At 40.0% G+C, this 17,615-nt stretch overlaps 1 protein-coding gene across 1 annotated transcript in view; it reads left to right on the top strand.

Moving 5' to 3' along the window:
• The window catches only part of sptbn2 (spectrin, beta, non-erythrocytic 2), a 125,758-nt gene that overhangs the window by 96,845 nt on the left and 11,298 nt on the right, over positions 1–17,615 (top strand). Inside the window, exons 4-22 of the mRNA XM_016453646.1 lie at positions 4,403–4,554; positions 4,785–4,958; positions 8,260–8,351; positions 8,456–8,536; positions 9,413–9,528; positions 9,728–9,840; positions 9,970–10,157; positions 10,945–11,062; positions 11,166–11,324; positions 11,407–11,709; positions 12,216–12,369; positions 12,454–12,848; positions 12,935–13,039; positions 13,171–13,329; positions 13,633–13,844; positions 13,928–14,065; positions 14,259–14,478; positions 15,654–16,007; positions 16,528–16,710. Of these exons, the coding sequence (XP_016309132.1) occupies positions 4,403–4,554; positions 4,785–4,958; positions 8,260–8,351; positions 8,456–8,536; positions 9,413–9,528; positions 9,728–9,840; positions 9,970–10,157; positions 10,945–11,062; positions 11,166–11,324; positions 11,407–11,709; positions 12,216–12,369; positions 12,454–12,848; positions 12,935–13,039; positions 13,171–13,329; positions 13,633–13,844; positions 13,928–14,065; positions 14,259–14,478; positions 15,654–16,007; positions 16,528–16,710 (3,416 nt within the window). The remainder of the gene's footprint in view (positions 1–4,402; positions 4,555–4,784; positions 4,959–8,259; positions 8,352–8,455; positions 8,537–9,412; positions 9,529–9,727; positions 9,841–9,969; positions 10,158–10,944; positions 11,063–11,165; positions 11,325–11,406; positions 11,710–12,215; positions 12,370–12,453; positions 12,849–12,934; positions 13,040–13,170; positions 13,330–13,632; positions 13,845–13,927; positions 14,066–14,258; positions 14,479–15,653; positions 16,008–16,527; positions 16,711–17,615) is intronic.

The following is a 17,615-nucleotide window of genomic DNA, read 5'->3' as shown; positions in this document are numbered from 1 at the left end:
AAAAACAGAATGTTCTGACTAGCTTTGTGAAATTATACTACATGCCTGAACGAAACAAACAGCAGGAGCTCTGAATGAGACGCAGATTCACTCCGTTTCCTTGGTTTCCTTGGTTACCGCTGTAAACAAAGCAGCGCTGTGCTGAAACACTGCTTTAATATGAAGACGAGATGAGATTCCTACACTTTCAGTCTCTGAGGAGACATGAAAAACAGAGCATACCGCAGGAACGGTATAACGGAAAATATTAGCGTTTTTTTTAAATCGCGGTATACCTTGAAACCGGTAATCGGCCCATGCCTAGTGTACACTGGCCTTTTCTGTAACTATGAGGTCTATTATGTGGAATGGGGGAAGAAGACAGATACATGTGTGTGAATCAATTTGAATAGCAGGTATGTACTGATTATCTGTTCATATTGACTGTCCATCTTAATGGTCAAATGACTGCTGTACCCTCTCGTTCCAATTTGCATTGTAAAGCAGGTCAGAGTCCTCAGACTCCCTTCTGCTTCCTGTGTGTGTGTGTGTGTGTGTGTGTGTGTGTGTGTGTGTGTGTCCTCCTCCTCCTCGGTGTGGAATGCTCAAGGTCTCCTCATTTCTAAACGGATCAAGGCTAACACACTAGATCACCACAACTCTGATAACACACACACACACTGACCCTTCATTGCAGTTTTGGACCTGTTTGGTCAACACACAAATTCCTTTTATTTGATAAAAGATAAATATTTATTCTCTTAAAGCACAATGCCCTTGGACACCTCATGTAGTGTGTGGGTGTGAGTTACTACTGACAGTTATATTCCGAAATGGAATTCCAATATTTGATCACACAGATCATTCACATTTGAATAGATTGTTATTCAATACTGTGCACTATATCCACAGGTGTACATAGTGTTTTTCTTATTACTCATGAGCAGCCAGCAATTCCCAACAAGGGAAAACTCAAAAATATGCTGCAATATGAACTGCTTATTTTTGCAGAGTAATAGATGTTTTCACAAACTGGCCAGAGGGTGAAATTGTCCAGACGTCTTATCAAAGTCACCCCTACTCCAGCCCTGCTCAAGCTAGTTCAGGTCTCTACATCCAAACCAGTAAAGCGGAGCATTTTCTGCGATTATGTGCATATAAGAGTGTTTGTGTGCTTGAAAGCACTGTCCCTCCTCTCAGTGACGGTGACAGGCAGAACAGGTTTGCTCAGCTGGTGTGTGGAGCATTTCCCTGAATGAATTTGTAGGCGAGTGAGAGTGTGATCATATCAGTGGAAGCAAAAGGACCAAGCCCTGTTCTCTATTCTAAATTCTTTTGACTGTAGATCAAGATTACTATAGCCTCGTGTAATGCAACTAATATAATTTTACCCTGTACTCTGTCTGGATTTGCGAAACCCATCTAAACCATGAAATAACAGGTTTTTAACATTTTTCACATACAACAAATAACGCCCCAAATATAGCCTAATAATGTATTAATGCTGTAATTATGATGACAAAGCTGCTTAGTTTCACACTCTTTATTAATAAAAACTGGGGTATGTATTTAATGTCTATATAAAATGAACCACAATTCATTATAGGGCCTTTCGCACCGCGGGAACCTTTTCATAGTACCTGAACTAATTGTGGAACTGCCCACTTTTTGGCGTGTTCGCACCGCAGGAACTAGGAACGGTTTTAGTTCTAGGAACTCTGTTTGGAGGAACTAAATTAGCTCCTACTTTAGAGCAGGGTCTAAAACAGTTCTATAGGAACTATCAGTGACGTAAGTGTACGCTGACTGGCCAAACGCGCGCGAAACACCGGCCACCCGGCATTTTTAAAAAGCCATGTAAACATATTTACTCCATGAACATGGAAAATGGCGATAACGGCATTTAACTGTTGTCTGCAGTGTTGTGTTCTTGTCTCAGCTTCGATGATATGTAACACTGCAAGTTGTCATAAAAAATTAGTCTCTTAGCCCAACCTTTTGCTCTTGCAATCGCGCAAGTTGTCCGTTTACATCTCCATCTCCATTATAAAAAGACATCGCTGTCGGCCGCTTCAGAGTTCCTGCTGCAGTTCAAATGCAGTTCGAATGCAACCAGGAAAACGGCCCGAGGGAGAAATTGGTTCTCTAGGAACTACCCTGCTGGCTAGTTCCTAGAACTACGCGGTGCGAAAGCCCCTATTGTGGCTCTAGAATTGTATGTATGTATATTATTATTATTAACAAAATGCTGAAACACAAGATTAGGGGTGTGCGATATATATCGTCTGCGATAATATCGTAATTGTTGTTTTAACTATGTGCGATTTGACATTATCGAGTATTTTGCAAAAACCATTCAAAACATCCCTACAGAGCACACGCATACAGAATTTGACTCAAAAGATAATGAACACTTCTAGAAAAAATGGCTTTATAAAGGTAAAAATGCCCATAAAATGTAAAAATCAGTTTAAACTTATTGGAAAAGATTAATTTCTATCAGTATGAACTGACCACCACACAGAATATGAAGAATATTAAAAACATTATGAGTCAGCTGTCTTCGGCAGTCCTTAAGGTACCAGCACAATAACACACTCAGTAAAATATCGTCTAATTATCGTCATCGATAAAATCCCAAAAAATATCGAGATATTATTTTTTGTCAATATCGCACACCCCTACACAAGATACATATACACATACACAAAGGCGCACACACAGCTAGGCTAAGTACCAGATGTAACTAGTGTGTAATGTAGTCTGGGTTGACGCTGCATAGTTTTGTTCATGGTTGATGAGGATGAGGAAATGTCACACAGCATGTCCATGTTGGCCACTATATGGTTTTGTACTCATAGCTTGTTTATCTCCCAAATCACCAGTTGAGAATCACTGGGCCAGATTAAAGCTAGATTACACTCTCAGCTTCCTCTTAACCTATTTGTCAATCCATCTGGGTGTGAACGGTCTCAAAGGTGTTTATATGCACTTTTTGCCTGCTTTTCTTTTACTATCTGGTCCCGCTTATCTATATCAAAGTATAATTTTTGTTTGTTGTATAATTTTATTAAAAATATATAATATGAAATTGTAGTTTTGTCAAGAAATCTATATGTTGATTTAATTAATATTTATTTACAGAACTAATTTCTAAAAATAATTTGTGACCTGCATGATCTTGTGAGATTCACCCATTTGCATCTGACCACTGTCTGACCAGGATCAGGCCTCTGAAGACACACACAAACACACTTTTCAGATCGTGTGTCCTTTGCTTTTTAACTACTTTTTTAGCAGTGTGAAAGTCAATTACTCTGAGATTTTCAGTTGTAGATGTACAGGTACTGTACAGATGTACTGTTTGATCCAATTCCCTGTGAAATAACAAGCTCAGCCCTAATGGAAGACCGTGTGGGCTTGTGCGTGAGAGAAGATCTGTGACCAGATGTCTCTGAGGCTGACCTTGTGTTGCCTCTCGCTGCTATTGTGCGTTATTTTGTGTGCTTGTTTTCAGCATCTATGAGGAATGTGTTTGTTTAATGACTGAGGCGTCTTGTGCTCATGACATTTTTCTTATCAGCAATTAAATTACCATGCTTCATTTAAACTTGTTACAGGAATTATCTTCTCGTATTAGTGCACGCAACACAGCACGCAGCTCTCGCTCAGTCTTTCTGAATATAGGTGGTAGTGAGGGGCAGCATTTAGTAGTGTTTGTGATAAACAGCTTGCTCTTCCTCAGTAAAGGTCATTCAGATGACAGCAGTGGGTTGAGCCTCTTACTGACCAGCCCCATATGCTTTCACATGAGTTCCTGCGATGCTAATACTGCGCTCTTCTTTACTCATCTGTCTGCAGTCATATCAAGCGTTCCTCTTCTTTTCCTCCCCGTCTTGGTCTTTTTCTATCTGTCTGTCTTCATTGTTCATTGATCAATCTTATGAGCAGATACACATTTTTTTTTTTAATGGTATTCTTTGTAACATCTCACAGTGCTTTTTGCTGGGGAGTCCCGCCCATTCCGTCATGTAATTGGCTGGCTGTGAGTGAGGTCTGCACAGATTAATGTGTCCGTGCACTGCAGTAATTGAGTTGCTTTAATAGAGTTTAGAGTTACAGTCAGTCCTTGGTCACTGCATGTCATTCATGAATGTTCATTTTATGCAGAGTTGTAAAATACATGTTCTGACATGGTGTGTAGCAGGAAAATTAATGGAGTCTTGTTTTTAGAGACCTCATGTTTTTTTACATGATGTGTAATTTTAGATCATTTTTGATATGCATTCACAGGCTTTTGCAGTTTATGAATGCTAATCTGTGTTCAAATTGGTGTTTGTGCTTGGGCTTCAGTGAACCATAGGTGAATGTTACTGATTTGTGTTGTTTGACCTTTAAAACTACTTTTACTTTTTTCTCTCAGATGAGAGAGAAGCAGTGCAGAAGAAGACCTTTACAAAATGGGTGAACTCTCACCTGGGCCGTGTGACCTGCAGGATTGGTGACCTCTACACTGACCTCCGCGATGGACGTATGCTTATCCGACTGCTGGAGGTCCTCTCTGGGGAACAACTGGTCAGCAACCCCTCCATCCATCCATCATTCTTTATATCCATCTATGTATCCATTCATCCATCTGTGCATCCATCCATCCCTCTATGTATCCATCCATCCATCCATCCCTAATAAACCTGTTTTCTATTGTCTTGATCCTCTAGCCCTCTATAAATCAAATGCTGGGTTGCTGTGATAATCACTACACTTTCATTTATTAAATTTGTTTTACTTCTCGTTCTCTTGTTTAGCCAAAGCCCACCAAGGGCCGTATGCGCATCCACTGTCTGGAGAACGTTGACAAGGCTCTGCAGTTCCTGAAGGAACAAAAGGTTCATCTGGAGAATATGGGTTCTCATGATATTGTCGACGGAAACCACCGCCTCACACTTGGACTCATTTGGACCATAATCCTCCGCTTCCAGGTAGGAGGGCGTGGCTTTGACTAGGGGTGTGAGAGATAGAGAGACAGACAGGTGGAGTCTTTAATCGAGAGAAATAGCATCTTTCACTTGTTACTGAAGAAATGGCAACACCTGTTTTTAACTAAATCAGTGTTCATGCCAATGTTTTGGTGCACTGGTTGTAGTTGTGTAGTGCAGCCCACAATATTAAATATAATCCTGACTTTGGAGTTTGATTCATAGACATACATGATGAGCCCAAAAAAAGGTTTTTGGCAGAATGTGTGATTATCTGTCATTATTGTGATCTTTTGTCTTTTATTAAAGGGTTAGTTCACCCAAAAATTAAATTTTGGGGTGAAAATTAGCCTGTGTTTTACTCACCCTCAAAGCATCCTAGGTGTATGTGACTTTCTTCTTTCAGACGAATCCAATCGGAGTTATATTAAAAATTGTCCTGCCCCCTCCAAGCCTTACAATGGGGGTAAGCGGGTGTTGGTTGTCAACAGTTCAGAAGACGTGAAATAAAGTGCATGCATCCGTAATAAAACGTCCCTCACACGGCTCCGGGGGGTGAATAAAGGCCTCCTGTAGCGAATCCATGCATTTTTGTAAGATAAATCTCCATATTTCAAACGTAATAAACACTTTTTTTCTCACTTCCGCTGACTGTCATACACGGAAGGCGTTCCGCGTATTCATTTTTGGGTGAACTAACCCTTTAATCAAGTTCAGTTCTTTTTGTTTGTCCTTGGCTGTATCAGTCTGTCATCTATTCACAATGAAGTATAATTGGCATATTTTTGTCTGCTGCTTCGTTGCCCTTTTGATTGGCCTGTACATTTTTTAATCAGCTCAAAATTCCTTCAATTGAAATATACTAATTATCAAAGCACGTGATCCAGACTGCTCACTGCGTTTCATCACTGCTTCTGATTAGTTTGTGAAGATGTTGCTGATTTGTGTTTTATTATATTGCTGCAATGACATAATTACAGAAGATTGAACTTTTTACTTTTCATTCTTTGCTGAATGAATCCCAGCAGATTATGAATTATGATAGGGATATAGTCTGAAATGGATCAAGATGACTTTAATAACAGACTTAGTGAAGCTTGGCAGTGTTATGTTCTGTGTTAGTGTGCGTGTTTGTCGATATTTCAGTCTGGTTTAAGATATCTCTCAGCAAGAGTTCTGTTTGGCTGTGATATAGTAATATAGATCTATAGATTTTAGAGCTGCACACTGTTAGCATGAGGGTACGAAAGCTTAAAGGTCCCATATTGTACACCTTTCTGGAGTTTTATTTGAGGTTTTGATGTCCTTAAGAATATGTATAAGAATAAGTACCAAAAACCATCTCAATATATTTTTACAGCTCCTTTCTCAGGAGCTATGCTGAGAACAGGTCGATTTTGGTCTGTCTAATTAATATTCATGAGCCTCTCTTCTGATTGGCCTGTTGTTTTCTGAGTGACGCATGGCTAGGCCAACCACAGGTAACTAGGGTCAGCGACGTCACAGCGCTAGCTGGAGGCAGCAAAACAAAGAAGAAACTGGAGGTGGCCCATTCAAACCAGCACAGATTCGGCTACATAAGGAGCTTAAAATATCATCTTGTTGTGATGTTGGGTGCCAGAATCGATGTAATACAGCCTCAAATTAGAAATCTGATCGCATATCTGCTACCACTGCCAGACAAAAAACCGACGACAGCTGTGGTTAAACGCGATAAAACGAGCAGACTAGACAGAAAGAATCGTCAAAAATGCTCACGTTTGCAGCGCACACTTCTTATCAGAAAAGGTTCAATAAAGTATTGTCTTGTTGTTATGGGCGCGTCTACAGATTTCTTGCCATATGTCTATGTTTCTTGCATCTCACGACTATGTCGTGTATGAAATAATGTCTTTGTGCATGTGTGTAAAACAACAAACTGACGATTTATATATTATCATTTGTAATTGTATATACATTGTTGTGATTAATTGTGGCTGGAGCAATAGTGTAGCTGTAAAAATAGTTGCCTGCTGAAATTGAAATATATATATATATACATCTTCATCATGACTAGATAGACACGGTGAGTTTGTCTTTACTATACACGTTAGATGTGATCCACCTCATAGTAACAATCCTGTCAGATGGTCCATCCTTTGAGTGAGAGTGTAACGTTACAGGTCGGCCGATCTGGTTTCGTGGTTAAAGTTAACCTTTTCGACATGTTTCCGTGTTGTCCTTGCTCAGCAAAAGCATGGACGCGATGTTGTCTGGGGGTTTGGCAAAAGGAGAGTGGGACTGTGGGCGGTGCTCGGGGTGGTGACTGAAGGCAGTGACTGTGTAGTTCTGACATCAACTTTTTACGGAAGTCACAACGGTTCGTGAAAAATAGCTAGAAGTTTAAGCAGGCTGTGTGAATTTTACTGTGGACTGACTGTTTTGAAACTTATATGGTAGTTAAATAGCCCCTAGACCTCAGTAATCGTGAAAAAAGCCAGGAAATTTCAGTTTTGACAATATGGGACCTTTAAGAATTTGGAGTATTATTTTATTATCTACCTACGGTTTATTTTATGTATGAATCATTTATTGTATACAAATTCGTATTTACATAATAAGAGATGTTTTTGAGCATCAAATCCAAATATTAGAATGATTTCTGAAGGTTCATGAAACACAAGACTGGAACAATGCTAAAAATTTGCCATTACAGGAATAAATCACATTTAAAATATATTAAATTAGAATTTAAAATGAGAATATTTCATTCACACTATTATTGTTTTTACTGTGTGCTTAATTAAATAAATGCAGCTTTGTTGAGCATAAAATGCTTCTTTTAAAAATATTTTAAAATTCTTGCCAACCCCAAAACTTTGGAACGGTGTTGTATAAAAGACCAGTAAAATATGTGATCGGCAGCAAACATTTCATTGGTTTATATGGTTTGTTTGTGTTAAATCACTTAAAGGCCATGAACACATCACAGCTAAATAAAGCTGTCACTGCTTTCCTGAGTGCTGAATCATGTATTGTACACACATAGTGTTTGGTTATTTATAGGAGTGACAATTGCATTCTACAAATCAATTTACTGCCAGAAATTCAGGTAGTGGTTACAGTGTTTGTTAAATTCTCAGTAGTGTCTACAAAACTGGACTCAACAGCTTATAGAACATAAACAAAGACAGCATCTATGTTGATGGGTGTCTAGTAAAAAATGTTAAAAACTCTCCAATCCTCCAAACTTAGAAACTAAACTACAAGGAAAAGATATGCAGTTTATACAGTAACATGTATTACATCTCACTTGTTTGAACAGATCCAAGACATTAGCGTTGAGACAGAGGACAACAAGGAGAAGAAATCAGCCAAAGATGCTCTGCTGCTGTGGTGTCAGATGAAGACTGCAGGGTAAGAGTGAAAGAGAAAGAAATTAATTGAAGGAGTGAATGTATGATGCTTTATTAAATACACTAGTTCTTCTCCTGTACTAATGAATGCTACTCTCCTTTCAGCTACCCAAATGTCAATGTCCACAACTTTACCACCAGCTGGAGAGATGGTCTAGCGTTCAATGCCATAGTGCACAAACACAGGTATCGATCTGAGCTCACAAACACACACACTGACATACAAGTACAAAGCCTTTGTTCTCAAACACATGACAAGCTTTGATATGACTATGATTTCCACATAGTAGCATGTACTCACACACTCTACGCCCCTTCATTCTTCAGCATGTTCCCACACATACAGAGAGGCCTGCAGGGGCTTCAACCACCAGCGGCATTCTGGAATTTTAACTTTGTTCTCCAAAAGTGCATATAAATACAGAAGTCTTGAGACTTGTAAATAGTGTAAAAGCCTATGTCTATATTTTTTGGACATTATAAATTTACATAAAACTCATAAAACTTTAATTCAGCTTTTCTCTTTTTTATGCTTCTAATTTCAGTTTAATTTCATTTTTAATTTAATGTAATGTATTCATTAGGTAAAAAAAAGTAGAAGCATGTTCTTGGTCTCAACTGTATTTACTGTATATTGTACAGTATTGTATGATTTGTATATTTCCTCTTTCTTCTTCCTAAGAAATCATTTCATTTATAAATTAATTGGACCCAGTAGGATTTTCTGCTCCTCTCATCCTCAACAGTCCCACTAGCTCCTCATTTTTGCACTTTTCCTCTCAACTGTGGCCCAGCAGCTTCTTTCTGCAATTCTGCCATTTCTTTCTGAAAATTCTTTCTGCAATTTTTTCATGCAGAGGAACAGAAAAAAAAAGTTGGATTAAGTTGACCTAAATAAGGAGAGAACAATCCTTCACTTTCTCTTTGCAGTGTTTGAGTGCTTCCCTCTTTTGTTGGAAAAGTGTATTGCAGGATTTTTCAAACTGAAATGTCCTCTTGGAGTTTTACAAACCCAAAATAACTTTATTGTGGATTTCTTCTTCCTCTCTTTCTCATTTTTAGGCCAGACTTGATTGACTTTGATAATCTTAAGCGCTCTAATGCCCACTATAACCTGCAGAATGCCTTTAATGTGGCAGAGAAGGAGCTGGGTCTTACCAAGCTACTGGATCCAGAGGGTGAGATAAATATATGGGCATAAATAGCAAATACATGCATAATTTTTAATCAGACAATAAAGACAGAGCTACCGTCAAGCAAGCTGATAAACACAGAACCTTTCATTGTCCAGAAAGGCTAGATTTGCCAAATGAAAAGAATTAACATATTATTTATTATTAACTAGCTGATGTATTTGTCTTATCTCTTGTTCTTTAGATGTGAATGTTGATCAGCCTGATGAGAAGTCCATCATCACATATGTGGCCACATACTACCACTACTTCAGCAAGATGAAGGCGCTCGCCGTAGAGGGCAAGAGAATCGGCAAGGTACATGGAGAGCGAGAGAGAATTACAGTCTACCCTTATGTTTACATAACCATTTCCTGAAGCATTTCTATTTCTGTAAGTGCGGGTTATTATTCTGTGGAGTGAATAGGGGTGTATTTGTTTCTGTAGGTGCTGGACTATGCTATCGAAGCAGATCAGCTGATAGAGAAATATGAGACTCTGGCCTCAGAGCTGCTGCAGTGGATTGAACAAACCATCGTTACCCTTAATGACCGTCAGCTCGCTAACTCGCTCAATGGGGTTCAGAACCAGCTACAGGCCTTCAATACATACCGCACCGTGGAGAAACCACCCAAGTGAGTGATGTCCACAAGGATAAAATATACTGTAAAAGAGTGATGTAAAGCCAACATAAAGTCAAGTCTGACCCTGTTTACTTTTTAATGCACGTTCCTGGCCTTACTGATCAAGTGGTGCATGTAATTCCATAGCAGAAAATTCTATGTGATCTTCAGTTAAAATGTAACTTGCTTTTACTCTAAAATGACTTTTCTTTTCTGCTGACATCAGCTGTGCATTCACTGCAAAAATTGTTTTCTAACTTGGTATATTTGTCTTGTTGTCTAGTACAAATATCTAAACATTCTAAAATCAAGAAACATTGAAACCTGAGAATCAACATGGCATAAGCTATTACTCAAAATATTAAGGTGATTACTCAAAATTGAGTTTCTGCTTACAAAAAAAAAAATCTGCCAGTCTGGTAAGAAAAATAAAGCATTTACCCCATTGGTAGGTTGGTGGATATGTATGTTCCCCCCCCCCCAAAAAAAACTATTAGAAGTTATTTTGCTTCTCAAGTAAATATGTCTTGATTTAAGAATGCTTAGAAATTTCTATTGGAAAACAATAAAAAAAATACAGAGTTAGAAAATAATCGTTTGCATTGTTGGATAATGTTTAATAATAGCTAGTGTAGGCATTTTTTAAGCATTTAATTCCCAATGGATAAAATCAGGTTTACAGGATTCACATTACAGAAGTAAAAATTGGCTGCAAACAGGATTTTTATGTTGACTTTAAACATTTGATGTCCAGAAGTCATTCTAGACACGTCGCTTTAATCCTGTATGTGTTTGACAGATTCACCGAAAAGGGAAATTTGGAGGTTTTGCTCTTCACCATTCAAAGTAAAATGAGAGCGAACAATCAGAAAGTCTACATGCCACGAGAGGGAAAACTCATCTCTGACATCAACAAGGTATATACACATCAAATACTCCTCTACATGTGAAGCTACACAAGCATAACTTGAGTTTTGAGTGATGCTCATGGCCAGTTGTGTTTGCTGCTTGTCTGGAAAGGCATGGGAGAGGCTGGAGAAAGCGGAGCACGAGAGGGAGTTGGCACTGAGAAATGAGCTGATTCGTCAGGAGAAGCTGGAGATGTTGGCCGCACGTTTTGACCGCAAAGCAGCCATGAGAGAAACCTGGCTCAGCGAAAACCAGCGGCTGGTCTCACAGGTGACGTAGATTAACACTGGCAAAAATATTTATGGTTTATTGTGAGATGATGAGTAACATAAGAATTTGTCGCGACCTTTAGGACAATTTTGGTGTTGAACTGGGTGCTGTGGAAGCAGCCACTCGCAAACACGAGGCCATCGAGACAGACATCCAGGCGTATGGTGAGCGCGTAGCAGCTGTAGAAGCTGTTGCTCGAGAACTGGAGGCGGAGGGATATCATGAAGTGCGGCGCATACTGGCACGGAGGGATAACGTCCTCAGACTGTGGGAGTATCTGAAGGAACTACTTGCGGCACGGAGAGAGAGGCTGTTTGCCCACAGAGACCTGCAGCGCCTCCTACAGGAGATGAGCTACATCATGGACTGGATGGAAGACATGAAGGTACTGACTTTATTCAGACCAACATTTTATTTTCCACTGCTACAAAATTTTTTATTTGATGGGCCCCGAAATATGATGATTCTCTTGTGTGAGACCTCATTCTTAAAATATAAAGAAAGCTACCCATTTAAACTGTGAAAAATACATTTTTATAAAATATTATGAATATTTGTAAAATCGTTTTTAATCTTACGGTAGAATAAAATCATTTGTTATAACCTGACCTCATGATTGTTTAGAACAGAATGGAACTGTAATGTAAAATTTGATCATTTCTTCTTATTATTATTATTCTCTTTTGTGTCATGTGGAAAAAGAAAAAAGTAATAATATTTATAATTATTTAATAATTTTCTTTTTTTCCTCTAACTTTTTCTACTTATCTCCTAGCACTCCCTTGCAGCTCCCTGTATGTTGTAATATTTGTAATGTCTTACAGATCTGTCCTTGGAGATCGCTGTTTTTTGCATCCACAGCTAATTGTGTGTTTTTGTTTGTGCGTTTAGAGTCGCCTGCAATCTCAGGACAGTGGAAAACACCTTCATGATGTGGAGGACTTACTGCAGAAACACACACTCGTGGAAGCTGATATATCCGCACAGGCTGAGCGAGTTAAAGCCGTGCAGGCTGCTGCGAAGAGATTTACTTCAAATGAACAGAGTGAGGATATTCCCTGTACTTACACAAACATGTGGTTGTTGTAAGCTCAAAATTAAAACACAATTGGTTCTCCTCTCTTTTTAGGTTATAAGCCATGTGACCCCTCTCTGGTTGAAGAGAAGGTGGATCTTCTGGGCCGAGCGTACGGAGAACTTGGGCAGCTGGCAGCGGATCGACGAGCTCGACTGGATGACTCGCGAAAGCTGTGGCAGTTCCTGTGGGAACTGGGAGAGGAGGCCGCCTGGATCCGAGAGCAGGAGCAGATCCTGTCCGGAGGAGACTACGGAAAGGACTTAAGCTCCGCTCTTCACCTTCTGTCTAAACATGAGGCCTTCAGGGATGAGATGGCAGCCCGTTATGGCCCTCTAGGGAACAGCATTGCTGGTGGAGAGGCCCTGGTGAAGGAAGGCCACTTTGGAGCACCTGAGGTGACAGAACGAATCAAGGACGTGAGAGCACAGTGGTCGCACATGGAGGAGGTAAAGGATCAAACTTTAAAGTGGAATGTGTCTCTTTCCACAGCATCACAATCTTATACCACATTTCGCACTTTCTTTTTCTACAGGCCTCACAGTTGCGTGAGCAGGGACTGATTGAGTCTGTAGCTTTCCATCAGTTCCAGACAGATGCCAACGACATGGAGGCCTGGATACTGGAAACACTAAGACAGGTAAAACAAACACATAAACATATGTTTAACTGACTGTTTGTCCAGCTATATTTCAGAAGAATTTATCATGGTGTAGCTGTGTTGCTGAGTTCGGTCGCCAGATTGACTGTTATTCTGTGTTCTGTTTGCAGGTGTCTAGTCAAGAAGTTGGCCATGATGAGTTTTCTACACAGACTCTGGCCAGAAAGCAGAGAGAGGTGGAGGAGGAAATTCAAAGTCACCGATCACTCATCGACTCACTACATGAACAGGCCTCAACACTGCCTGAAACATATGCACAGGCTCCACAGGTACACAAAACACACATTAGAAATTAATTTAGGATTAACTACAAATTAATAAGCGATATTAAACGCTATTTATATATTTGAATTTGAATCGGCGGACACTGCTGTTAGTACTTATACACTACTGTTTGAATGTTTGGGATCAGTAAGGGTATATGAATGTTTTGGGGGGGGGGGGGGGATTAATCCTTTTGTTCAATAAAGACATTTATAATGTTAAAAAAACATTAAAAACCTTTCTTTCCCCAAACTTTTGAATGGTAATGTATGTTACCCATAATATGTATCTCTCTCGTTCTTTACCAGGTGGAGGGCCGTCTCCCAGCGATAGAGCAGCGATATGAAGAGTTAGAGGGGCTGTCGTCATCATGGCGACAGGCATTAGATGGAGCACTTGCGTTGTATCGTATGTTTAGTGAAGCTAGTGCCTGCCAGCTGTGGGTTGGAGAAAAAGAACAGTGGTTGGACAACATGGAGATTCCCACCAAACTAGAGGATCTGGAGGTGATCCAGCAGAGGTGAGAACAGATATATTGATGCCTGCATGAAACTCATTGATATGGCGTATTTTGGTGTAATATGGTTTTTGTTTCGACTGAAGGTTTGAAACTCTGGAGCCAGAGATGAACACACTGGGTGCTCGCATTTCTGATGTCAATCAAGTGGCTCAACAGCTTCTTGGATCAGACAACCGCAACAAAGAGCAGATCGACCAGACACAGAACCAACTCAATAAGAGGTACAGTCACCAACACAAAGAGCAGATCAACTACACCCAGAGTCATCGCACATGACGAAACCACAACAAAGAAGAGATTAACAACTCAAGACCCAACTCAACACAAACACACACAAAGAAGGTTCATAAAGTTAAATAATCAGATTCACACAGAAATGCCCTCATGCTTCTCCTTCCTTATCCTTCTCTGCAGGTGGTCTGATTTCCAGAGTCTGGCCAACCAGCGCAAACAAGCTCTGGAATCAGCACTGAATATTCAGAACTATCATCTAGAGTGTAATGAGATCAAGAGCTGGATGAAGGAAAAGACCAAGGTCATCGAGTCCACGCAGAGCCTTGGAAATGACCTGGCTGGGGTCATGGCCCTGCAGCGTAAGCTCACTGGTATGGAGAGAGACCTGGAGGCTATACAGGTAAAAAGAAAGGCATCATTAGCTGCGTTTCCACCGGAATTACCCGGAACAATTGTACCAGGAACTTTTTTCCCCCCAGACCTGTACTTTCTGTGTTTCCACCGGGGTCTAAAGTACCGAGACGATTAGGCAAATAGTCTGGTGATGTAGGTCTGCGCGCGTTTCTCAATACCAAGCAAATTTCAGACTTGCATCCTCGGTAGTTCGGACTTCACAAATTCGACTCTGGAGCGTGAACTCCCACGGATGGGACGACGCAAGTCCGGTAATTCTGCAAACAGCAGCATATTTGATAACGTCAGTCAGCTCGCCTTGGCTACTGCAATTTTCCTCACTGTATTTACAATAAGACGAAATATGATATCAAACACCACTGCCTCCTTTCGTTTTCATTTAAACATATTAATAGCCGCTGCCACAGAAATGTAGTTCAGGGAATGTATATAGCCTACATTACAAAGCCTAGATTACAATGAAACGAAATATATCAAACAGTATTGCCTTTTTATTTTCATTTTAATATATTAATAGATGAATAGAATAAAGACCAAAGATTACCTGTTAGATTTACCCAAAACGAATTATATCTTCTTTAACCACTAAAGTGACATCAGAGCCAGCGGCAAATGTCAGAAGGACTAGCCGAAGTTAGGCTACTGTCATCGGGAAACATGAGCACTGAGCTCCCGCTGATCGTCTCACGTCTCCGAAATCAGCGAAGCACATTTTTAAATAGGCGTTGTCTTTATAAATAAACTGCAGAATTGAGTTTTAAACAACTACATTCTCGCCTGAAATACTTTTAAAACTACATTTCATGACACAATAACAGTAATATTTTGAAAATTATCCGAATAAATGGTGGTTGAAATACAATGCTGCGTGAGTTCAACCAATCAGCATGCTCAGTGCTCATGTCCCGCCCCCGAAAGTTCCGGACCTTTGAAAAAGTACTACCTCGCGAGCAGGGACTTTCTGAGGGGCAATTTTTTACCTGGAACTTTATTTAGATCCTAGTTCCTACGGTGGAAACACACCGAGTACCGGCCCAAAGTCCCTAGTTCCTGTGTAAAGTTCCTGCGGTGGAAACGGGGCTATTATGTATAATACAGCCGTAAAGTCACTCTAGCTTTGGCCTTTCTCTTACTCATTCTCTTCTGCTTTCTTTTCCACAGGGTAAGCTGGATGACCTGCGTTCTGAGGCCGAGAAGTTGGCATCTGAACACACCGAGCAGGAGGAGGAGATCAAGGGTCGACTGGCTGAAATCCAGGAGGTGTGGGAGGAGCTTCGAGCCACCATGAAACGGCGCGAGGAATCATTGGGCGAAGCCTCTAAGCTTCAGGGCTTCCTTAGAGATCTTGATGACTTCCAGGCCTGGCTGTCTCGTACACAGACCACCGTGGCATCTGAGGACACACCTACATCTCTGACGGAAGCAGAGCGTCTGCTGGCTCAGCATGAGGCCATAAAGAATGAAGTAGATAATTACAGGGAAGATTATGAGAAGATGAGAGCTACTGGAGCTGAGGTCAGTTAGTGTAAACTTGAAGTTTAAAAAATCTCATTACTCCTACTGTTCAAAAGTTTATGGTCGGTAATATGAAAAAAAGTATTTTATGCTCACCAAGGCTGCATTTATTTGATATAGTAAAAACAGTAATATTCTGAAATACTACAATTTAAAATAACTGTTTTCTATTTTTAAAAATGTAGTATATTTTTGTGATTTTCAGCAGCCATTATAGATGTTCCTTTATAAATCATTCTAATATGCTATTTGCTGGACTTGAAAACAGTTGTTATGCTTAATATTTTTGAGGAAAGGAAACCCTGATACATTTTTTGTATGATTTTTTGATTAATAGAAAGTTAAAAATTTATTTGAAATAGAAATATTTTTTAATGTCATAAATATCATTACTGTCATTTTAATACATCCTTGCTGAATGAAAGTATGCATATGTTATTGAAATTTGACAAATACCTCAAAATAGTTGTTGTAAAGATAAGGAAGTTGAAGGATCTCTGAATTGGCTTTGTGTGTTTAGGTGACTCAGGGACAGACTGATGCCCAGCACATGTTCCTAGCTCAGCGGCTGCAAGCGTTGGACACTGGCTGGCATGAGCTGAGGAGAATGTGGGAGAGCCGCCACTGTGTCCTCGCTCAGGCCTTTGATTTCCAAACCTTGCTACGAGATGCAAAACAAGCAGAGGGCTTCCTCAATAGCCAGGTGTGTGATTGCGATACTGCTTGTGTTTTACTTGGTTACTATGCAACTAAATGCTAAATGTTTAATATTATATTAGAACATTCCATATCTTTCTGCCTTTTGAGAAAGGGCCCCATTTCGGTTGAATATAGTGGTCGACCGATATATCGGCCGATATTTGGCATTTTTCAAATATCGGCATCAGCCGATGTGTTCGAGGCGGGACTTTTATTTTGACAGCGCTGAGAACGGCAGTCGCAGCGCCTGAGCGCACAACGCTCACATTCTCCCTCTTGTTCGCTGTCGTCGATCAGTTCTGTCTAATATGGATAGAAGTCTATCTAATAATCAGATAGAACTGTTAAACAAAGGAATTAAAATGTATACAAAAAAGTATTATAACGATTGCTTTAAAGGGGTGGTTCATTGCGGTTTCACTTTTTTAACGTTAGTTAGTGTGTAATGTTGCTGTTTGAGCATAAACAATATCTGCAAAGTTACAAAGCTGAAAGTTCAATGCAAATGGAGATATCGTCTTTTAAAATTCTGGCAGTTTAATGCCTACAAAAACGGCTGGTAGAGACTACAACAAGTTACTTCCCGGGTTCGTGACATCACAAACCCAGATAAACCCCGCTCTCGGGAAAAGGCAGCAAAGGGGGCGAGGCCATGCTGCGCTGCTTTAGAGAAGAGGAAGAGAAAACTAGAGGTGCACGTAAAAATCTATTCATATATGAATCGCGATTCTGTCTTCTAATGATTCTAATGGATTAACAAGTTTCAAAATCAATGTTCTAAAGCAACGGTTTTTAATACTGTTCCTCACGTTCCCCTGCTCTGCATACGCTCTGCATCTCTCTCTCTCTCTCTCTCTCTCTCTCTCTCTCTCTCTCTCTCTCACAGCTCAGCTCCAACAATGAACTGTT

Source organism: Sinocyclocheilus anshuiensis, unplaced genomic scaffold (genome assembly GCF_001515605.1).
Source record: "Sinocyclocheilus anshuiensis isolate Anshui unplaced genomic scaffold, SAMN03320099.WGS_v1.1 scaffold1531, whole genome shotgun sequence".
NCBI lineage: Eukaryota > Metazoa > Chordata > Actinopteri > Cypriniformes > Cyprinidae > Sinocyclocheilus > Sinocyclocheilus anshuiensis.
This window is presented reverse-complemented; position numbering and strand designations above follow the sequence as displayed.